Source organism: Benincasa hispida, chromosome 5 (genome assembly GCF_027475165.1).
Source record: "Benincasa hispida cultivar pf3 chromosome 5, pf3_genome.v1.1, whole genome shotgun sequence".
NCBI classification, from domain to species: Eukaryota; Viridiplantae; Streptophyta; class Magnoliopsida; order Cucurbitales; family Cucurbitaceae; genus Benincasa; species Benincasa hispida.
Window position 1 is genome coordinate 57,643,114 of NC_143482.1, and position 20,196 is coordinate 57,663,309.

A 20,196-nucleotide genomic window follows, 5' to 3' on the forward strand; every position below is an offset into this window, starting at 1 on the left:
ATTAATGCTCACTTCTGATCTTTCATGTCATCTTTCGGTCAATTAGTTTTAAACAGTTATGATAATTTTTTTATTAAAAAAATCAATTTCAACAGCAAGGAAAAATGAGTAAAACCCAAATTAATTTAGTTCTTTTAGATTAATTTTTTAATAAATTATTTCAGATTAATCAATAAACACAAAAGACTAAAAGTGAGTATTTTGTCAAAATAAACTTAGCTTAACTAATAAAGTTTGTATTATCAATTTCAAAGTCAGAGGTTTTATTTCTCACATGCAAAGAAAAAATTTGAGTGCTTAGTGAAAAATTAAGGAAGATCAACGTGAAATTTTTGAACCTAAAAAATCAAATGGAAACTATGAGAAAGGATATTTTTTTTCTTTTTTTTTTTTTTGGGCCATATTCTTAATTTCTATGAATAAAAATGTGATTAGATTGATATAAATCATGGAGGTTTAATTATATAGCATTGATAATGATAGATATTAGATATAATAGTCTAAAGTCTATCTTCTGCCCTTATCCTTTTCAAACTCTCTTGAATATTTGTTCTTTAATTTTTGTAATATTAATTTTAGGCTACCCTTTTAAAATTCAATGTATCAAATTTGAATTCCATATGTAGCCATTCAAAATTTTTGTTAAATGCAATACAAAGAATTAGTGATGAGAGCAAACATAAATTTTTGTGTTAAGTCTAACTAAGATTTGAAACGTTCATGTTGAGAAAAATATTGAGGTATCAATTTTACGAAAATGTTTATGAAAATATTGATAAAATATCGACGTCAAGGAATATTATGAAAAAACAATTATAAAAACAAAATTTTCAAATAAATTACTTAAATTATCGAATAAACCTTCTATGCTTTTTAAACAAGTTAAAATGTTTATCATTTATATTATGTTCACATTAAAAATCATTCTTTTGTTTTGTTTTTGTTTTTTTTTTTTAATGTTTTTCATAGATTTGTTACGATGTAATGAAAATATCGTTTCACTTTCTTTTTATTTAATATTTATCGATTCACTTCTTAAGTCGATATTGACCTTATGAAAATATGAAAATGTTGACCTAAGTCTAATATTATGAATCTAGCCATCAAAGCAATATGTTAAATGTACGATATCAAAATTGAAATTAAAAAAAAACGTTAGAATAGAATTAGTCTTACAAATTTTTGGAGGAGACTAGGAAAAAATCAACATTAGGTTTGGTCATAAAAAATTAAAAAAGAAAATGAACACAAACACGTATTTTGTTTAGAGAAATATTGTATCAAATCAAAGTATTTTTCATGGGTGATGAAAAAGAGTTTTAAATTTCATTCTATCTAGAAAACCCATATTTTCTCCCTTTCTTACTCAAAATGGCAAATTTGATAGATTTCAAAGGTATATTTACATGAAATTTCTAAGAAATAACTTGCTAAGCAATCATAATTTAAAAATAAAAAAAAATAAATAAATAAATAAAAACTAAGAAATCAGAGTTTCTCTTTCTTCCTTAAAATGACCATTTTTTTAGGAAACACAAAATTGCAAATTTGATATATTTCAAAGAAATAATTACATGCAACTCTTATTCATTCAGACATTTTCACAGATATAAAAAATGTTAAACTAGTTTTAGTTAATTATATTTTTTTAAAAAAAATTAAATGGGTTTATTACGATATAAAATTATTATAACTTTTAATATAATAATTATGAGAATGGAGGTTCGAACCATCAATTTTAAAAGAAAAAATGCATGTCAATTATTAACTTATTTATTTGGTGTTATAAAAATTATTGATAAGCACTAGGAAAAAAATTTAATTAGTTTTTAGATAATTCTACAAAGAATATTATTTTTTAAAAAAGAAACTCATTAACAACCAATAAATTGCTTTTTTATTTTTTTTTCTTTTGGTTCACATTGCTTTAAGTTAAAGTCTGGATGATTAAGAAAGTTTCTTTATGATTTTAATTTTTAATTTTTGTGGTACAATTTTACCAACTCAAAAGTGTAGTCTATAATTAGCAATACACAACTAATATGTAAAAGAAATAAAAGAGAACAAAAGAAACTTTTGATTACCTTTTTTCTTTTTTTTTTAGAAGAAATTTTTGATTACTTTGAACATTATTCTCTTCATGTTACTTTATATTTTAATTTGTAATTTAATTACCCTTAATTGTATAATATTTCCTTTTTGCGTCTAATTTTGGAGAATATCATTTTGTTTAATCTTATTTTTATAAAAACTAAAAAAAGTGTTATCTTTCACTTTTGGCTAATGATTTATATTTATTTATGAAAAATAATTAACAAAAAATAATCAAATATACATTAAAAAAAGGACACTTTGATATATATACCTTGATTAAAAAAGAGACACTTGAAAATATACATTGATTAAAAGAGACACTTGTAAATCTATATTGATTAGAAAAAAATAGAGACTTGAAAAGTAGACATTGAAATAGTTAGGAAAGAGAGGTGGAAGGATATGGCTTGACTCACGCTACGAACGATAGCACTTATGATAGCTCAATCAAGTAGACGATAGGTAGCAAACGACAGTGGCAAACCACAAACAAAGTTTTCCTTTATGATTTCTTGTATTTGAAATGTACATAGGTAAGGTATTTATACAATATGGAATCTCTAATTTGGGAAGACTAGAGCACCGGCACTGAGGTTGTCACACCACAGGACTGGAGCCGACGACTTATGTTTGACACCAATCTCAGACAGTAGTTGTTGCACCCAAGGCATGAGCGATCGCTCTATATTCAGACTCTATGCTGGACTGGGCGACAACGGATTGTTTCTTGGAGGACCCGAAGACAAAATTACCTCCAAGGAAGATGCAATATGCAGCAACTGATTTTCGATTGTCTATGTTGGCTGCCCAATCGGCATCGGAGAAGACCGAAACAGAGAGGTCAGACCTATGTTGAATATAGAGGCCAAAGTGTCGACTGACATATCTTCAACCTCTCTTTCCTAACTTGAAATGTTAAGGATATTAAGGATGCCAACACATAAAGTCTTGCCTATCTACTAAAAGAATAGGACTTACCAAAGGAATAGGTTGGTTACAAACAAATCTCTGTTATACCTGTTGAAGCAGTAGAACGCTATGTGTCTCACCTTCCCACAGACTTGACACACATGTTTGTTGTTGTTTCTTCCCTTGCCTCAACCTCTGCCATGGCCACCACCACCTCGTTGTCCTCCCCAGTAGATTGATTGCTGCTATTGGACTTGTTGTTTGCCTCAACCTCTGCCATGGCCACCACCACCTCGTTGTCCTCCCCCAATAGACTGATTGCTGCTATTGGACTTGTTGTTTCGGTTGACATGTCTAGTGTTTGTCATATTCACTGATGCATTACTGACTTAGTTGAAGCTTTTAGTTTGACTGATGTTCTAATCTTAGGAGAAGTTCTGACTTAGTTGAAGCTTTTAGTTTGACTGATGTTCTAATCTTAGGAGAAGTTCTGACTGCGTGGCCACGATGGCATTGTATTCTTCATCAAGTCCTAGGAGTACCTGTGAAACAAGAGCTCTTAGTGGCACAGGACTACCAGCTTGCTCGAGATTGTCAACCTTCATTTTCATAGTTCGAAGGTACTCCTCCATTTGAAATGTACATAGGTGAGGTATTTATACAATATGGAATCCCTAATTTGGGAATGCAAAAATAACTCAACAAATACAAATGGTTAAAGATTTGCTTATAACCAACCTATTCCTTTCCTTTGTTAAGTCCTATTCTTTTGGGAGATAGACAAGACTTTATGTGTTGGCATCCTTAATATCCTTAACATAAATATACTAGATTTCAAACAATTAGAAAATTAATTGGTATTCAATTCCTATGGTGCTTAAGGACCTATTTGAAATGACTAAAAAAAAAGACTAATTTAAAAAAATAATAATTATTTAATTTTTTTTTTTTTATAAAAATGATTTAAAATACACTTTGAAAGTATTTCAAAAACTATTTTGAATAGTGGTTAAATACTTCAAATTTTTTTCAAATTGACTTATTTTTAAAATTAAGCACTTGAAAAAGTTAAATCAGATACAACTTAAGTCTTGGTTTTCAATTATAGAATGAATCAATGTCAAAGTAATAATTGATGTCAAAGAAAGACCATCCAATAGGTTCTTTGACATCATAAATTGCACTTATCAATCAATTCGAGTATAACAAGAAATAAAACATCAAAGTTCGAAAGAATCTCGCAAGATTTGAAGCAAAAAAAATTATATATCGTAACGATTCGGAGATGCTATCGTAGGAGATATAAGATCTTAACCAAAATAAATCTCAAATTAAAGCAAAAAAAAAAAAAAAAAAAGTAACCTCAAATCGGAGCTATGGATGTAAGATCTTGGCGAGAAGTTCTTGGCCGGCAAAATGAGAGAGACTAGGAGAAGGGGTAGTATGAGGGGTATTTTAGTAATTTTATTCTAAGATGAAAATGTACATGGATTCCTATCCATCACTAAAAAATCTCTTCTAAAAATCTAGTTTTGATTGATTTCTCCAATATGATTTATTTTTAAAATCATTTTAAAAAATGTATTTTGTGAAGTTGTCGAACATGATCACAAATTTTTCTAAAATGACCGTTTTTCAAATTTAAACACTTCAAAATGCAATCCTAACACACCCTAAATCAGATACATCTTAAGGGGCTGTTTTTCTTAAGGGGCTGTTTGGGACACTGAGATGATATAGAATGTGAAAAGTTTTGATATCTAAGAATCTGATGTTTCGGGAGTTCTGATCGAGTATAATTGAATATGTGTTCAAGCATTGAGATGATATACAATACACGGAAGGAAAATGATGGTGAGATACAAAACATGTTCCGAAAATGGACCTACAAATAATTAAAATCGGTGAGATAGGATAATGGGTCTCCAAACACTAAAATGATATAGGATGTAGGGATATACCATCTCATGTTGGACCCCCAAATAGTCCCTTAGATTATTGAATGAATTTAGTAGATATTTGTTTGGTGGATTTATTTTGAAATTTGTTTTCGATTTTATAATTTGAATAATACAAATTTCGTAAATAGTATTTTATATATTTATAGTGTATTCAAATTTTATTTTGAAATTATTCTTAAAAAGATAAACCTTTATATAATAATGCAAAATAATTATTAAAAGATTATTTTAAAGAACATCAGGCTATGACATTAGAAATTCAAAACTCTACTTGTGTTGAATTTAAAAGAAAATTATACAAAATTTATAACATAAATTTGGTTAATAAATTAAATCATAACATTTAAGTTTTAACTTTTCTCCATTCTCTTAATTAGTTTCAAAGAAATATTTTATTAGTTTTTTTTTTTTATTAACATGTCAAACTATTTTTTTTTTTTTTAAATAGAGGTGGAAATAAAAGACAAAATTAAATCAATTACATTCATTAGGATATTTTAGTTAATAAGACCATAGGCTTTGTGCATGTGATTATGATGTGGAGTGTATACTTCTTTTCACTTTTTTTTTAAAAAAATGTTAAACTTTATACATGTTGGGGGACATTAGAGATTTTTTTTTTTAAAAAAAAAAAAAAAAATTTCCTTATAAATTATTCAAATCTATATTTTAAAGGGGAATTGATTTTTTTTTTTATTTTTTGAAAAAATAAATAAATGAAGTTAAAGTCATAATATACCTCAAAAAAGGCAAATTGATTTAGTAAGAAAATCAACAACAATGAGACAAACCAACCAACTAGCTAACAGCTCAAAAGATAGAACAAAAATTGCTCATTACCCATGATTGAAAAAACTACAAATTCTTTCATGATATAACATTGAAATAATTAACTATCTGTTTTTTTTTTTTTTTTTAATATTTTCTTCAATTTAAAAAAATTGAAAATTTGAAAAAGAAAAAATATAACTCTTGAGCTATTTTGGTCCTAAAAGGAAAAATCTTTGGTTTAGTTTTAAAGAATGTTATAACTCTCGAGTTAAATGGTCAAAATGAGTCTAAGATGTTGGATTCTCCAAATAAATATATTAAATTAAAAAAAAAATGTCAAGCTAAATGTAAATTTTTCTCCATTACTTTGATTGGTCATGCCTCGTGTGACTTTGAAAGGAACATGACTTACTTAAGAATTCATGCATAAAATTCTTATTCAAGTCAGGTTGAAGTAGTTTACAAAAAAATTTCAAGTCAATACTTTCTTTTTTTAGAAATTGATTAAATAATAATAATAATTTTCATACAAAGAAATAAAATATGTGAATATATTTTCAAAATTTATAGAAAAATTTTATTAAATAATAATTTCAACAATAAATTGGTATTGAGGACTAACTTTAAGATTTCTTGAAAATACATGGATTGAAATTGGATAATTGAAAGTACGGAGACTAAAATTAAACAATTTTTAAAATATAGGGACCAAAATTATATTTTAACTTTTTTTTTTTTAGTTCAACCGTATGTTAAAAGGGTGAAGATTTGAACCTCTCACATTTTAGTGGAGAATATAATGTTTCAACTCTTAACTAGTTAAGTTATACTTAAGTTGGCAATGACCCTGACGAACGTAAGAATCTAACCTCTAATCCCGAGCAACTTCCAATAGCATAAGCCCAAATTCTTCCTCTCAATCTCCCTTTACGAAAAGAAAATATGGTTGAAGTTTATGAATAATCAAAGAGAAAGCTAGGAGAATAGGTTCTACATGCTTTAATTTTTCTATAGTACTTGGTCAAGAGTATAATGAAAGGTAGAAAATTTTTCATGGACATATCGATATTTGCATATTTTCATAGTTTTAATGTTGAGATAAGTGTACGAGTCGACATTTTTATATATAAAATGGTTTCAACAATGACATGTGATGGGTAAATCAACATCCATTATATCTAAAAAAATCGACGGAGTATAACTAAAATATAAACAAAATATCATTCATGACAACCTAGTCTTAATAAAAAGAAAATTAAACTTAGAAAAAATGCCTATTTGTTAATTTATTATTTCTAATGTTTTTTTATATTCAATATTTTTTAAAAAATATCCATTGCATCGACATTTTACCGATATTTCTAGCGATTTTTTTCCTTCATAAAATCAAGCTCCCAACATTTCTTTTCACATCAACATTGAGTATGATCTTATCTTGTCAATTCATATGTGTTTTCATTGCCTATGACTTCATGTGGCTTTCAATATATCATTCCAAATTTGAATACAATAATCTTAAGTTCATCAAAGTACACCAGAGTACAAACAACATCAATTCTCTTCATTGAACAAATAAAAGTTGGGAGAGAGAATTTTTAAGTGAAACACATTTATCAAACAATGCAATCAAAACAAAGAAACAATTCTTTTCACCGACAATATATTATAAACATTACACACAGACCAAGCAAGAACCAAGACAAGAACATAAAATTACACATGATTCTGGTTCTGTTTAATTTTTGCCTCCTTTCTACTTTGATATGAGGCTACCAACAACCGCAGCAATCATGGCTGTCGGGTCCCCAAGCATAGCGGAGACAATGCACCGAACGGCATGACCGGCCATCTGAAAGCCTTGCTCAACCTTTCCTCTTTCCCTTTGATTACTTTGTAGTGTCCCCTTAAGGCTTGGAATACTTGTTTGAACCTCAATGACTTTGTTCTTGTCTACTTTTAGGTACATGGCTTGCCAACTCTCTACTAGCAATTCCTTCACACATGACAAATGAAGGTTATAACTCCTGCATTTAGACTTGTAAGACCATCCCTGTCCCCTGCCTCCGCAGCGGTGGCACGGCCCTGAGAGCTTCATACTAAGGTAAAGGTTGCGTTCGCCATCGTCGAGCACTTGAGGGAGGTTTGCACAACAAGGGTGGAGATCAAAACCGCAACGTTTACAATGGTAAACGAACCCTGAAACGTCATTTCGACAAGCGTCACAGTACCTGATGGATGCACCAGAATATATTTAGGTATCATTGTTGAAATTTCAAATTTAATCACTAAAAAAAAAATTGAAACACTCTATTTTCCGACACAAGAGTCAAAAGATAGTATATTTCCCAACGTTGTGGCACATGGGTCGGGAGTGAGAACCATTCAGAAGGTACCTCAACTCATATAAAACTTCCGACGACATCAATAAGCCATTGGGAGAAGAGACAACTCCTGACGTGTATACAGACACGTCAGGAGTACTAGCACTGTCGAGTACATAGACTAAGCATCGTGGGAGACATTGACTCCTAATGTGTATTCAAGCACATCGGGAGTACTAATACTTCCAACACTGTAATACGTTGGGAGTAACTTTAACTCCCGACGAGGTGTATTTCGACGTCGGGAGATAGTCTCTTGACGGGTCAGTCCCGACGAAATATACGACATTGGAAGTTCAATTCCCGAAGTGTTTTTGGGTCTCTACCGACATTTGTCAACATCGAGAGATAGTCATTTTCTTGTAGTAACAGTACCTAGCGGATGCACCGGGCGGGGAAAAGAAGAATTCGAAAGCACATTTCGGGTAGAAAGGGTGAGTGATTTTGGGAGGTGCCATGGCACAAAGCTTGTGCAAGGTGAAGTCACATTGGAAGCATTGGTAATTGAAGCCAATACCAGCTTCATGGCAACCACCACAGTTGAAAGGGATATCAGTATGATTCAGCTTAAGCTTGTGCCATGGATGAATAGGGTGAAACATCTCTTTTTCAATCTTCATTGTTGTTTGCTACCTCTTGATTTGATTGAAAATGGGGAATGCAAGAGGAAGAAGAAGAAGAGAGAGTTATATAAATGGATGAGGATTAGAAGGGTCAGTTTGATTTGTATTTGAATACCAAAAAGAGGGGTTTTTTTTAAAAAAAAAAAAAATCATTTTATTTGGAACTAATCCTGTAAGTACATACTTTGCTTACAACTTACAAGTACAAGAATAACTTGGTTATGTTAGTGCAATTATGAAGGTGAAGAAAGTAGAGTTCAGAGAAGAAGATAAAATTGGTTAGAATCTGATTCCATGGAAGAAGTGTTGGTTTAGTTAATTACTTTTAAAATGTGATATTGATTTATTCCCTTGACCAAACTCAGAGCATTTTATTTTATTTTTATTATTATTTATGTTAATTGTTGGTAGAAATTTGAAGTGGTTTCTTTGGGCAGAGCAAAACATTAGGGATTTTTTCTTCAAGTTTCTTTGGATTTTATTCTTATCTTAGGAAAACCATGAGTTTGAGTTATCTCTTGTAACTGAAATAAAAAGGGAAAAAGAGAAGCTTCATTTAGAAGAACTTTGGCTCAAACTCTTCACTTCATCAATCCTATCCTATTCCACTACTCTCTCTCTCTCTTTATTCTTTTTTTTAAAAATAAATAAATCTAACCACTAATTGGTTTCCTAGGAATAAAAAGAAAAGAAAAGGAATATTCTCATTTTTCTTGAGAAGAAATGAAGAAACCATCTTCTTTAAGAAAAATTAGAATGGATAATAAACAATGAGGAGAAAAATAACTTGATCTACGAAAGTGTTAACTTCATAAGTCGGTATTTCAACTCCACCAACTTCGAGAAACTCCATCTTCCTCTTTCTCTTTCCCTCCCTCTAACATTTCCTAACTTCTATACTACAAAACTACTTCTTAACTCCAATGTATTAACTTTGTACTTTATAACTCAACTCATCGCTCCAAATGATCCATTTTAAACCTTTAACTTCAAAAAATAAAAATAAAAAAGAAAGAAAGAAAAAAACCTACCAATTTTCGAGTTATACATAGAATTTGTTGCAACATAGAATATCATATTACTATGATAATTTGAACTATATCATTACTAAGGAGGCGTTTGACGCGGATAAAAACATAAAATTAAATTGAGTTGGTAATTATTATTAGGAGAGTTACATTGTTTGTGTTTAGTGTACAAAGTTGAGTTGAATTGGTAATTATTATTTGTGTTTAGACGCAAAGTTAAGTTGAGTTGGGATATCTGGTGTTATTTTTGTCAATGAAATTGATTGTCTTTTTTTTTTTTTTTTTTGCTATGGTTGATTTTAATTTTCAACTATACACATATTTTTGTAACTTTTCTAAGATAAAAACAGAAAAACTTCCAATTCTTTTTCATTCTCAAAACATAAGAAATTCTCTACAAAGTATTCATATACATAACACAAAATTTAGAATTCAATCTTTTAAATACTCAAATAGAAGTGATTATTCTATTCAAAAACCCAACTTCATCTTAATTACCGTACAATTAGATCTAAACGAACAACCATAAAAAGAAAATAAAAAAAGAGAAAGGAAGAGCTAAGAAAGAAAAGGGAAAATAAAACTCATACGAGTCAGACAAAGAAAGAAGAGAAAATAAAAAAGATGAACCAGACGGCGAAAGAATAAAGAAGATGAGAGAAGAGGAATAAATGTGAAGAGAACATGAGGGAGAGAGAAACGGCAAAGTAATTGAGGGAGTTGGGAGAATAATGAAAACGCATAAGAAAACGAGTGAGAGTGATAAAATGGTGGATAATTAAATCCACTGTTTTATTTTTATCAGTGGTCATCGAAGTTGGGCAGACGAATGTGGTAGAGGGAGTATGTCGCCGAAATTGGTTGTGCAAAGATAATCGTTGGAGTTAGTAGCTAGAATTGTCGTCGAAGGTGGTTGGTGGAGCCCAAAGTTCTTTGTCAAAGTTAGACATGCAAATGTGGAAGTCGAGTTTTTTTGTACCATGGTTGTCAGAATTGATTGCCATAGTGTCGTCAGAAGTGGTTGTCAAAACTCAGAGTTGGTCGTCAATGTTGACCACTCGAAGTTGGTCGTCAATGTTGACCACTCGAAGTTGGTCATGGGAGTATATCGCTAAAATGTGGTAGCAATAATCACCAATGGAGATTGATGGGTGAAACTATTGAAAACATGGGAGGAAGAGAGTTGGAGTGAGTTGGTAAAATTACTAACTCAACCCCACCAACATTTAAAATTGATTGTCAAACATTGAGTTGATAAAAAATACAAACTCAATCCAACCCTCCATGATCGTCAAACACCCTCTAATTGATTTGGTAAATCTCATGGTCAAGCTATATTAATAATACTAATTTCCCCGATTCAACAACTCTTTTGCCAATTTTGGGGTTTACGAGGATGTACCAATTCGAAGATTTATTGAAACATCAGATCTTGTCTGATGATTAATGGACATCTGGTCCAATGAAACAAGTGGATACACTGTCCCAAATCAGATCGAAGTCCAACAATAAATAAGACTGCCAAATCCATGAATTTATTAATTTAACCATTTTTTTTAAAAAAAAATAATAAATTATTGATTAAATTACAAATTTGGCCAATATAATTTAAAAAAAATTAAAATTTAATCGATGTAGTTTAATAAAACCTCATAAATAATCCCTATAATTTTGATAAATCCTAAAAAATAATTCCCACTGTAGGAACCATTTATGAGGGTTTTACTAAATCAGAAGGACTAAATTCTCAATCTATTCAAACTACGGGGATCAAATTTATATTTAATCTAAATTATTCGATCATGATAATTATAGCTCAATTAGATAAAACTTATATTATCAACTTCGTGGACAGAAGTTCGATCCCCCAACCCCACATACTAAGAAAAAACGGGAAAAAAAAAAATCTGGCCTCCACCAAGACCTAATTCTTTCTGTTTCTTTTTACTTGGTACTTTGGTTACCTGTGCCAATTTCAGAAATCAGACCCAAGAAAAACAAAAAAGTGAAATGTAAAAGATCAATGAAAATGGTATAAAACTACTAGCTTTGCTACCACTGAGCAGCTGGCCAATTACATCTTTCTAAATAGACTACTACTAATTCATCAACATAGCAAAATTAGCACCAAATCTACAAAGAATTTCCTATACATTCAGTTGAAGGGCATCTGGCATTCCTTATTTCCTAGCCAAATCATGCCTGTAAAGGAGAGGGGGAAGAGGGGGGAGTGAAAAAAATATATATATATATATCAGCATTTTTCACCTCAGAAATTGATGTAGAAAAAGATGCTGATCTGAACATGGATCCTGATCTGAAAAGGTTAGCCATCAATAAAATGAACATTGCCACTATCTTCAAACCCAGTTATTTTCTCTCCCTACAAGATCAAAATAAAGAAAATCCAGAATCAACATCTACTATGAAATGAAGAAAAACTCAAATAAAGTAGGATAAAATCATAACAAGCTAAAGTAAGCAAATCGATGCGGAAAGCAACTATTACGTGTGGTTTTCTTTGAGACTTTGGGGACTCAAATCGGTGAACAAGAAGAATAACAAGGCAACTGTATGTTTCTGGCACCACTGCGAGAGTATCATCCTGCAAAAAGGACCCCATTGGATGGCCAGAAAAATCTTGCAGTGAAAATAGAAACGTGGTCATCCAGCTCCTCTTAATTGTTGATACAGATGTAGGAGCATTGAATACTTGACGAAAAACAAATTTACATCCCCATTCCATTACTAATATACTTCTCAATGACACCTAGGTTAAAAATACACAGTATTTGGTATTGAGGTGAGACAAGATTCACTATATACTTCTACTACACCTTCAAATGCTGTCTTTCATACTAATTTTTATGTTCTGCACTTTAATAGATAATTGCAACTTGTGGTCCTCAATGTCTTTCAGCACTGAAAAAAGGTTAGACCGATAAACTTCACACTTCCGATTCGCACACGCCAATTCATTGGTAAGTTCACTGATTTTTTTGTCCAAGTCATCCTGCCAAAAATTTCAAGAGTAAAACAATGTTAGAACAAAATCATGCATGTGGCCACGTGCAAGTGGATGAAAGATGGTCGAGCCAGCACTCAGAATTCAACAATGGAACTCCGATAAATATTCATTATAAAGAAGCATCAAGAATTACAAATACAAAGTGATTATCAGCTTGGTGTTATTACCAGGACAAAGGAAAGGGAAAAAAAAGATGCAAAAAAGAAAACCACATTTGCATGCATTCAGTTCAGTAAGCATAAATTCCGCCAACCTTAACACATTAATGAAATAAAATTGAAGTTATGTGCATGCTATGAAGCACAGATACTCCATGTAAGACAAAGAATCCGTATCAAATACTGAAACTCCCAAACGTGAATCTGACATGCGATTTGACGTATCTGTTTTTACAACGACCTTTTCTTAAAGAAAAAAAATAAGCAACTCATCTAATCTTTCCCAACCCATAACTAAGCAACGTATTTAAAAAGCTCACTACCTCAATCCAAAACTAAATAATAATAATAATAAAAGACCAAACCAATAGAATCATCTAAACTTCATCTTCACGTTTGCATCCCCATAGAGCCCCGCAAAATATAACCCACTTAAGTATCTTCAACAATTCAACGGAGAAGTTCTTCATTTATTTTCATATTTCTCCCTCTAACTTGACATTAACTTGACATTTTATGATTTTTCGTGGATTTAGTGGGTTACATTTAGTATCTTATGTTAAATTTACCTATATCATCAATTTTTTGAAAATAAAAAGATATATCTACAACGTATCAATATCTTAGTTTTTTAGAAGCTAAAGTATTGTTGAATCTTATCGTATCCGTATCACGTACCTATATTCGTGTATGTGGTTCATAGTGTGCATATTTATTACTAACATATAAATCTATCTAAAACAAGGATAAAACACATTATCAAATACCGTAACACAGTCCCAAGAAAAAATAAATTTCACGAGAAAGGATTGCAAAGCACTCAGAAACTCAAAATCTAGCAAGTGCCCACGATATGCAGTGAGAGCTAGAACTTCAAGGTGCAGGTTCTAGTTCAATCATATATCAAACTCTTATGCATATTGCAAGATCCAACCATGAACCAACCATTTAGTTAAAAAGTTGATAAGTTGGAATAAATGTTAAAGCGAGATTGAAAGAAAATCTGATTACGAACTTCATCACTAAACTAAATCTATAACGAATTCCAATCAAATAAAAGACATCCAAGAGATACAAAAGAAAGTGAGCACCTACCTCAGACATGTTTTTACTCAAGCTCACGTCATGATCCTGGCTACTACTGTGATTTGTATAGCTTCTGACATTTACAGGGTCCACTTTAATTCGGCCATTGATTGTTGAAATTTTGCCATCATTCCTTGTCGAATGAGCAACCCTTTTAGCAGCCTCCTGAAGGGCATCTTTGGCCACATTATACATATCCACAGTCTTTGCTCCTTCCTCTATAAATTTAAAAGCCTCATGGCGCAGGGTATTGTATCTCACAGTATGAGATTCAAGATAGTTGTTATAGATATCATTCACATGGTCCTCCAATATCACATTGCTTTTTGCGTTTCTTGTCCATCTTTTCAATATGTAATAAGATGGAAGTGTAAGAACATTGGTCACTCTGAAGACGGCCAAGATATGTCTGCACAGAAGACCTGAGAACTCAAACATCTGGCAACTACAACTTGCTCTCATCTCCAAAACATTAAATTTCACATAGTGAGCTTTATGATCCTCTCCAAATTTGGCCACTTGATAGGTTATAATTTCCCCATCATCATCCACTTTTGATGCCATAAAAGTTAACGTGCCAACTAGCTCCTCTTGGAACCTTGAGAACAGCTTTCTGGTGTAAAGCTCAGAACCCTGCTTTTCCATTGGAGATGGAGTCTTTAGAACAGGGGAAGTGTTCATTGTATCATAATCTGCTTTCACTTCTTTCTCATTCCGACTCTCTAAAGCTTTTTCATACAATTTAAAGAACTGACTCAAATTGGTCGAAGCATTCACATACCCATCAAAATATGAATTCATGCTATCACTTCGCTGTGTAATAGACATTTCAGCAAAAAATGTGTCCCGCAAATACACCGGAACCCACTGCCTCCGAGCAGAGTATATTGTCTGAAGCCACTCATGATCCCTGAGATCATATCTATCAACAAGTGACAGCCAGCAGGACTCAAATTCCTCGATAGAGTCGGTCAAGTTTACACATTTGTGGAAGTCAGCTTCAAAGCCTGGGTGTTTAAGAAACACATGAGACAGCATCTCCTGACATTTCTTGAAAATATGCCATTTGCAGAAACGGTGACGGGTCTCAGGGAAAACTTGTGTAATGGCTGACTGTATTACTGCATCATGATCAGTAGTAATTGACACAGGTGGGCGACCAGACATTGCCAAAAGCCACGTTCTAAATAGCCAATTAAATGAAGCTTCAGATTCATTTATTAGAAAAGCACAACCAAACAACACAGGTTGGCCATGGTGATTCACCCCGGTGAAGGGAGCAAAGGGCAGACGATATCTGTTTGACCTATAGGTAGTGTCAAATGTAACAGTATCACCAAAGTAAGTATAGTTCATCCGAGCTTTTGAATCAGCCCAAAAGACATTTCCCACACACTGATCCTCCTCACCCTGCACAGCATAGAAGAAGTTAGGATTTTCAGAATGCATTTGCCTCAGGTAATCTAAAAGCAGTTGAATATCTCCTTCTAAGCTCCTTTGGCGATTATTTCTCATATAATTTCGACAATCCACCTCTGTAAATCCAACTTTACTGATTCCTCCATACTCCTTTATCAGTGCTGACATAATTCTACGAGGACCCATCCCAGCAGCCTGTAAAGTATCAATTAAGGTCTTTGCTGGACCTGATATTTGCCTATGAGACCGCAAGCAGTGCACCTGGTCAGGAGGAACTAACTCATGATTATGCTCTCTAACAAATCCAGAGACAACCCATTTCCCAGAGTCATGCATCTTTACAGACAAGGATGCTTTGCAACCCACTCTGGTAATGGTTCGAGGACGCTTAATTTCTCTGTCTTTAGTTCGCTTCTCATTCATATTCCTAAAACCCTCTTTGGCACAAACAAATTGCCTTTGTATAATCGCTCCATCGCGCCTAGACCGCCGGGAGGAGCTGACACGAGTACTAAACCCAACACGTCGAGCATATGAATTATAGAAAGCCTTGGCAGCTTCTTCAGACTCAAATTCCATTCCTTCATAAGGTTCAAGATCCAAAAGATCACCCTCAGGAAGATATATCTCACCACTACCAGCGCCACCACCAAGACTGCTGAGAGGAGGGCTATCAACCATTTCCTCATCCTCAATGGAATGATGCACAATACCCATAGAATAGTCATCTCCCTCCCTCCCATTCCCTCCTCCCAATCCAATATCAAATTCAATCACCTCATTATCCATGTGAAACAGTGAATGTTCAATCAGAACTTATTTTGCAAACTCTATACCCTCTTTCCAACCAAGCGAATGAAAGTTCTAACTAGAAGAGATCAGTCACTCAGCAGCAACAAAACAAATACCCCTCAAACCCATTAATCTACCGTAGAACAGGAACATGCGAAGACAGAAAAAGAACATAAACAGCCATCTCATCTCATACTCGAGTGCAATCCGCAGTACTCATTAAATAAAACACAAAAACAACCAAAACCCATGACTCAAAAATCAATTCAGACTTAAAATCTTCAACTATTCCCAGAAACGACTCAATCAACAACCAGATAATCAAAAGCGAAGCATAACCCACTAAAGGGTTCCAGTTCGTGGGTTGAAAACCCTAGAAAATGAATTGAATTTTTCCGGGAACTCGAAAGAAGCGGGGAAATTGGGGGTTTAATCAGGAGCGAAAAGGGAAGAGGGTTGCAGAGAGAAAGAGATGGATAAGCAGAGGTGAAAGATGAAAAATACCGTAAATGAAGTTGAAAATTGGATGATGATCGCAAAGAGAAGGTGAGAAAGCGTGGAGTGTTGGAGGTTGGCGATGGATTCTTCGTATGGAATCGCAGCCTCGAAGGCTTCAAAATTTTGAGAGGTTTTGTTCCAATGGTTCACCGATTACTCTCTCAAATGTTCGCATGCCGTCACCAACGCGAGATTGAATACGGAAATAATTGAACCCATATTTGGATTATGACATTCCACCCAATTGAATGTGTATTTTTTTTTTCTCAAGGTAGAAGATAATATAACTCAACTAGTACAAACTATGCGGTTTTAATTAAGAAAATTATAAAAAAACAAAAGGATCTGGAGTTGGTGGATAGTTTAATTTAAGGTTTTATAGATATCTAAAAATAAAATATGCTTGAAATAAGATGATGACCGTGTTTGATTGTGCATGAGAATGTTATAAAAATTGTGTTTACATTTAATTTATGAAATTAAACATGAAAATTTTATTATAATTGTAATGGATTAATAATTTAAATAATAAAAAATATTCAATATATCAATAAAAAGTTAATTATTCAATAATAATTTCAATTATAAATATTTGAAGATTGAGATAAAAATATGATATATTAATAAAGAATACTAAAAAATATTTTCTAAATATGATATGTTAATAATGAATGAAGTAATAAAAATTAATCACAATAAATAATTAACTTCTTATAAAATAATTAGTGATGATTATATGTTTATAATGAATGATCAAATTAAAATTAGTCTCGATAAATAATTTCTTAATTATTAAAAAAACAATAAAGTAGTAAATTATTATTATTGAAAAAGTAAAGTTTAATACTAATTAAATTTAACTAATCCTAATTTACTGATTAAATATATTTAAAATATTGTTGGCTAATAAATTAATAATTTATGTAAAAAACAATTCTTTTCATTTAATAAATTTTTGTCATAAAAACAAGTTAAGTAACTATTTTAATAGATCATCGTTGATTTATTAAAATAAATATTTATATTATTTTTGTTAAATTAATATTTAATCAATATTAATTAATTATGCATAAAGTGAAATTATAGGTAAAATGAACAACCGATGGAGAGAGGAAAAAAGAAAACTCACATTGTTGGAAGGGAATAAAAAACCCTTGTTTATGGGAAATAAGAATGTCTAGCTTATTCCCAAGCAAATAATTGAAAATTGTGAAACAAATATGGGAATTAGATACCTATACCAATTTTCATGTAGAAAACCTTCAACCAAACAACTCCTAAGGGGTGTTTGTTTTAAGGGTTAGGATTGGATGAGTTAAGGCATCTAAGCCCAACCTTTGTTTGGGGCATAGATTTAAGAAGTCATTATTTTCCCATGGATTTGAATAGTAAACACTATTCAAACCCACGGGTTACATTTTTTTTTCTCTAATTTAATCTACGAAGTACGTCAATCAACCTCCATATACCACCTTCGGCAACCACCACTGGCCAACTCTGGCCGCCACCATCTGGCGACCACCGTCGGTAAACTCCGATCGCCACCTCGGCTATTGCCATCGGCCAACTTCGATGGCGGGCCAACCTTCGGCCGCCACCTCAATGACCGTATTCAACTAACCTCCAACTACTACTAGCCAACTCCGACCACCATCGACCAACCTCTAGCAACCCCCTTCCCCCACACTAGCGAAATTCCAACCATCGACTGCCACCAACCATGAAAAACATTAATAAAAACATTCATAGTATATAACAAACTAGAAAAATTTATATATAAAAACACTAAGAAAAAATTGCATACATGTGTATTTTTTATTTTAATGAGTTTTTATCAAAAGTGTTTAAAAAAATGAATTTTTGAAAGATATTTTTTTCTAAGTCATTCCAAACACACTATTAGCTTGCACTCTAAATACAGACTTCTTAAATCCAGACTTCTAAAACCACTTCAAACACAGTTTTCTTAAATACAGACTAACCTTCCAACCTAATCCTCAGACTTAATATTTTTAGGCAAGATTCCAAACCTATGCGCCAAACGTCACCTATGATTAAACATTAGAGATTGATCGACTATAGTTTGCACTAAATTAGTCCATAATACGTGCGATGTACATGAAATTTATAGTTCAAATATTTTTTTTTACATTGTTTGATTAGGATAGTTGTAGGTATTTGAAAAGAAAAAAAAATCCAAATAGTTGTAATTATTTGAAAAGAAAAGGTAAAATAAGACTTTTAAAATTTTAAAGGCTGAAGAAGTGATTGTCCATTCATACATATCTCTATATTTATATCGTGATTTTTTATATGTATGGTCTACAATACACCCATACACGAAAATATATATTACTTCGACTCAGATAGTTGTAATTAGAAAAGATGTGGATGTCCCTTCAAACATGTTAACACTCTTAGATCGTGATGTTTTATATTTATTGTCTAGATCATACTCATACATAAAAGAAAAAAATACATCACTTCACTGGTAACTACCTCAATCAGAATAATTGTGACGAAAGTTAAACTAAAAATAATGAAAAGTTGTTAGATGTTTATAGATGCTAACTTCGTTATTGTCGTGTAGCCATAGGCTTCAACAACGCATCAATGGAATTTTGTTATAGCGTCACATTATAGGCATGTTGGTTTTGTTTCTTTGTTTTTTTCTTTATTTATCCTAGATATACATGGTCATTACTTTTCTTTTTTTGTTAAAAATACCATTTTAGACATTGTACTCTGAATTTCTTTCCATTTTGATTACAATACTTTTTAATGTCCAACTTTAGTTTGGGTATTTTTAATAATTCATAAAATTATTCCATGCAATTGGTTGATTTTTAATTTTTTTTCTAAGGAAAAAGTGGTCTCTATAGATATTTACTTTACAAACTTTAAAATATATTTACCTGGGATTTTTTTCGTGCATGAAAATTATTATTATTGTTATTTAACTAATTTTGATAGGTTTATTAAAAATTCAACTTATTATTCACAAGAGTGCCTTTTGGTCTATGGAAAATTAGTACTCTTCTTTTGTGTGTGGTTAAGATTATATATATATATATAACAAATATAGCTAAAGTGTGCTGAATAAAACATCCACATCTCAAAACACAAAATAAAATAATTAATGAAATAAAAACACTAAATAAAATAATTAATGAAAAAAAAAACACTTAATAAAATAATTAACATATATCAAACGCTATAACCTTTTCATTTCTCTTGTATCATATGATTGAAACAAATAAAGGGGAAAAAAATCAATAACAGTAAAATTTTACATAAAAAATGTGAATCTTTTGAGTACAAAGGCTAAGGTTTCCTCACAATCTTTAATTATCAAAATGTAACTTAATTGTATATTCACCAAACTCTAAAAAAAAATCCGAAATCTCTCTCTTTTTTATTTTAATTTCCAATATTTTAAGGAAATTGA

The 20,196-nt window shown here is 31.6% G+C and overlaps 2 protein-coding genes across 2 annotated transcripts; both read right to left on the minus strand.

The window, feature by feature from the left end:
* Positions 1–7,275: 7,275 nt before the first annotated feature.
* Positions 7,276–8,828, minus strand: LOC120078277 (protein VACUOLELESS GAMETOPHYTES-like). Its single transcript, XM_039032501.2, has 2 exons — positions 8,492–8,828; positions 7,276–7,963 (listed from the first exon to the last, which is right to left on the minus strand). The coding sequence occupies exons 1-2, from the start codon at positions 8,734–8,736 to the stop codon at positions 7,489–7,491; spliced, it is 720 nt and encodes a 239-aa protein (XP_038888429.1). The 5' UTR covers positions 8,737–8,828; the 3' UTR covers positions 7,276–7,488.
* A 2,945-nt stretch (positions 8,829–11,773) lies between these two features.
* On the minus strand, positions 11,774–16,909 carry FRS5 (FAR1-related sequence 5). The gene is made up of 3 exons (XM_039031863.2): positions 14,049–16,909; positions 12,277–12,780; positions 11,774–12,150 (listed from the first exon to the last, which is right to left on the minus strand). Exons 1-2 carry the CDS (start codon positions 16,245–16,247, stop codon positions 12,607–12,609), a joined length of 2,373 nt encoding a protein of 790 aa, XP_038887791.1. The 5' UTR covers positions 16,248–16,909; the 3' UTR covers positions 11,774–12,150; positions 12,277–12,606.
* Positions 16,910–20,196: the final 3,287 nt, after the last annotated feature.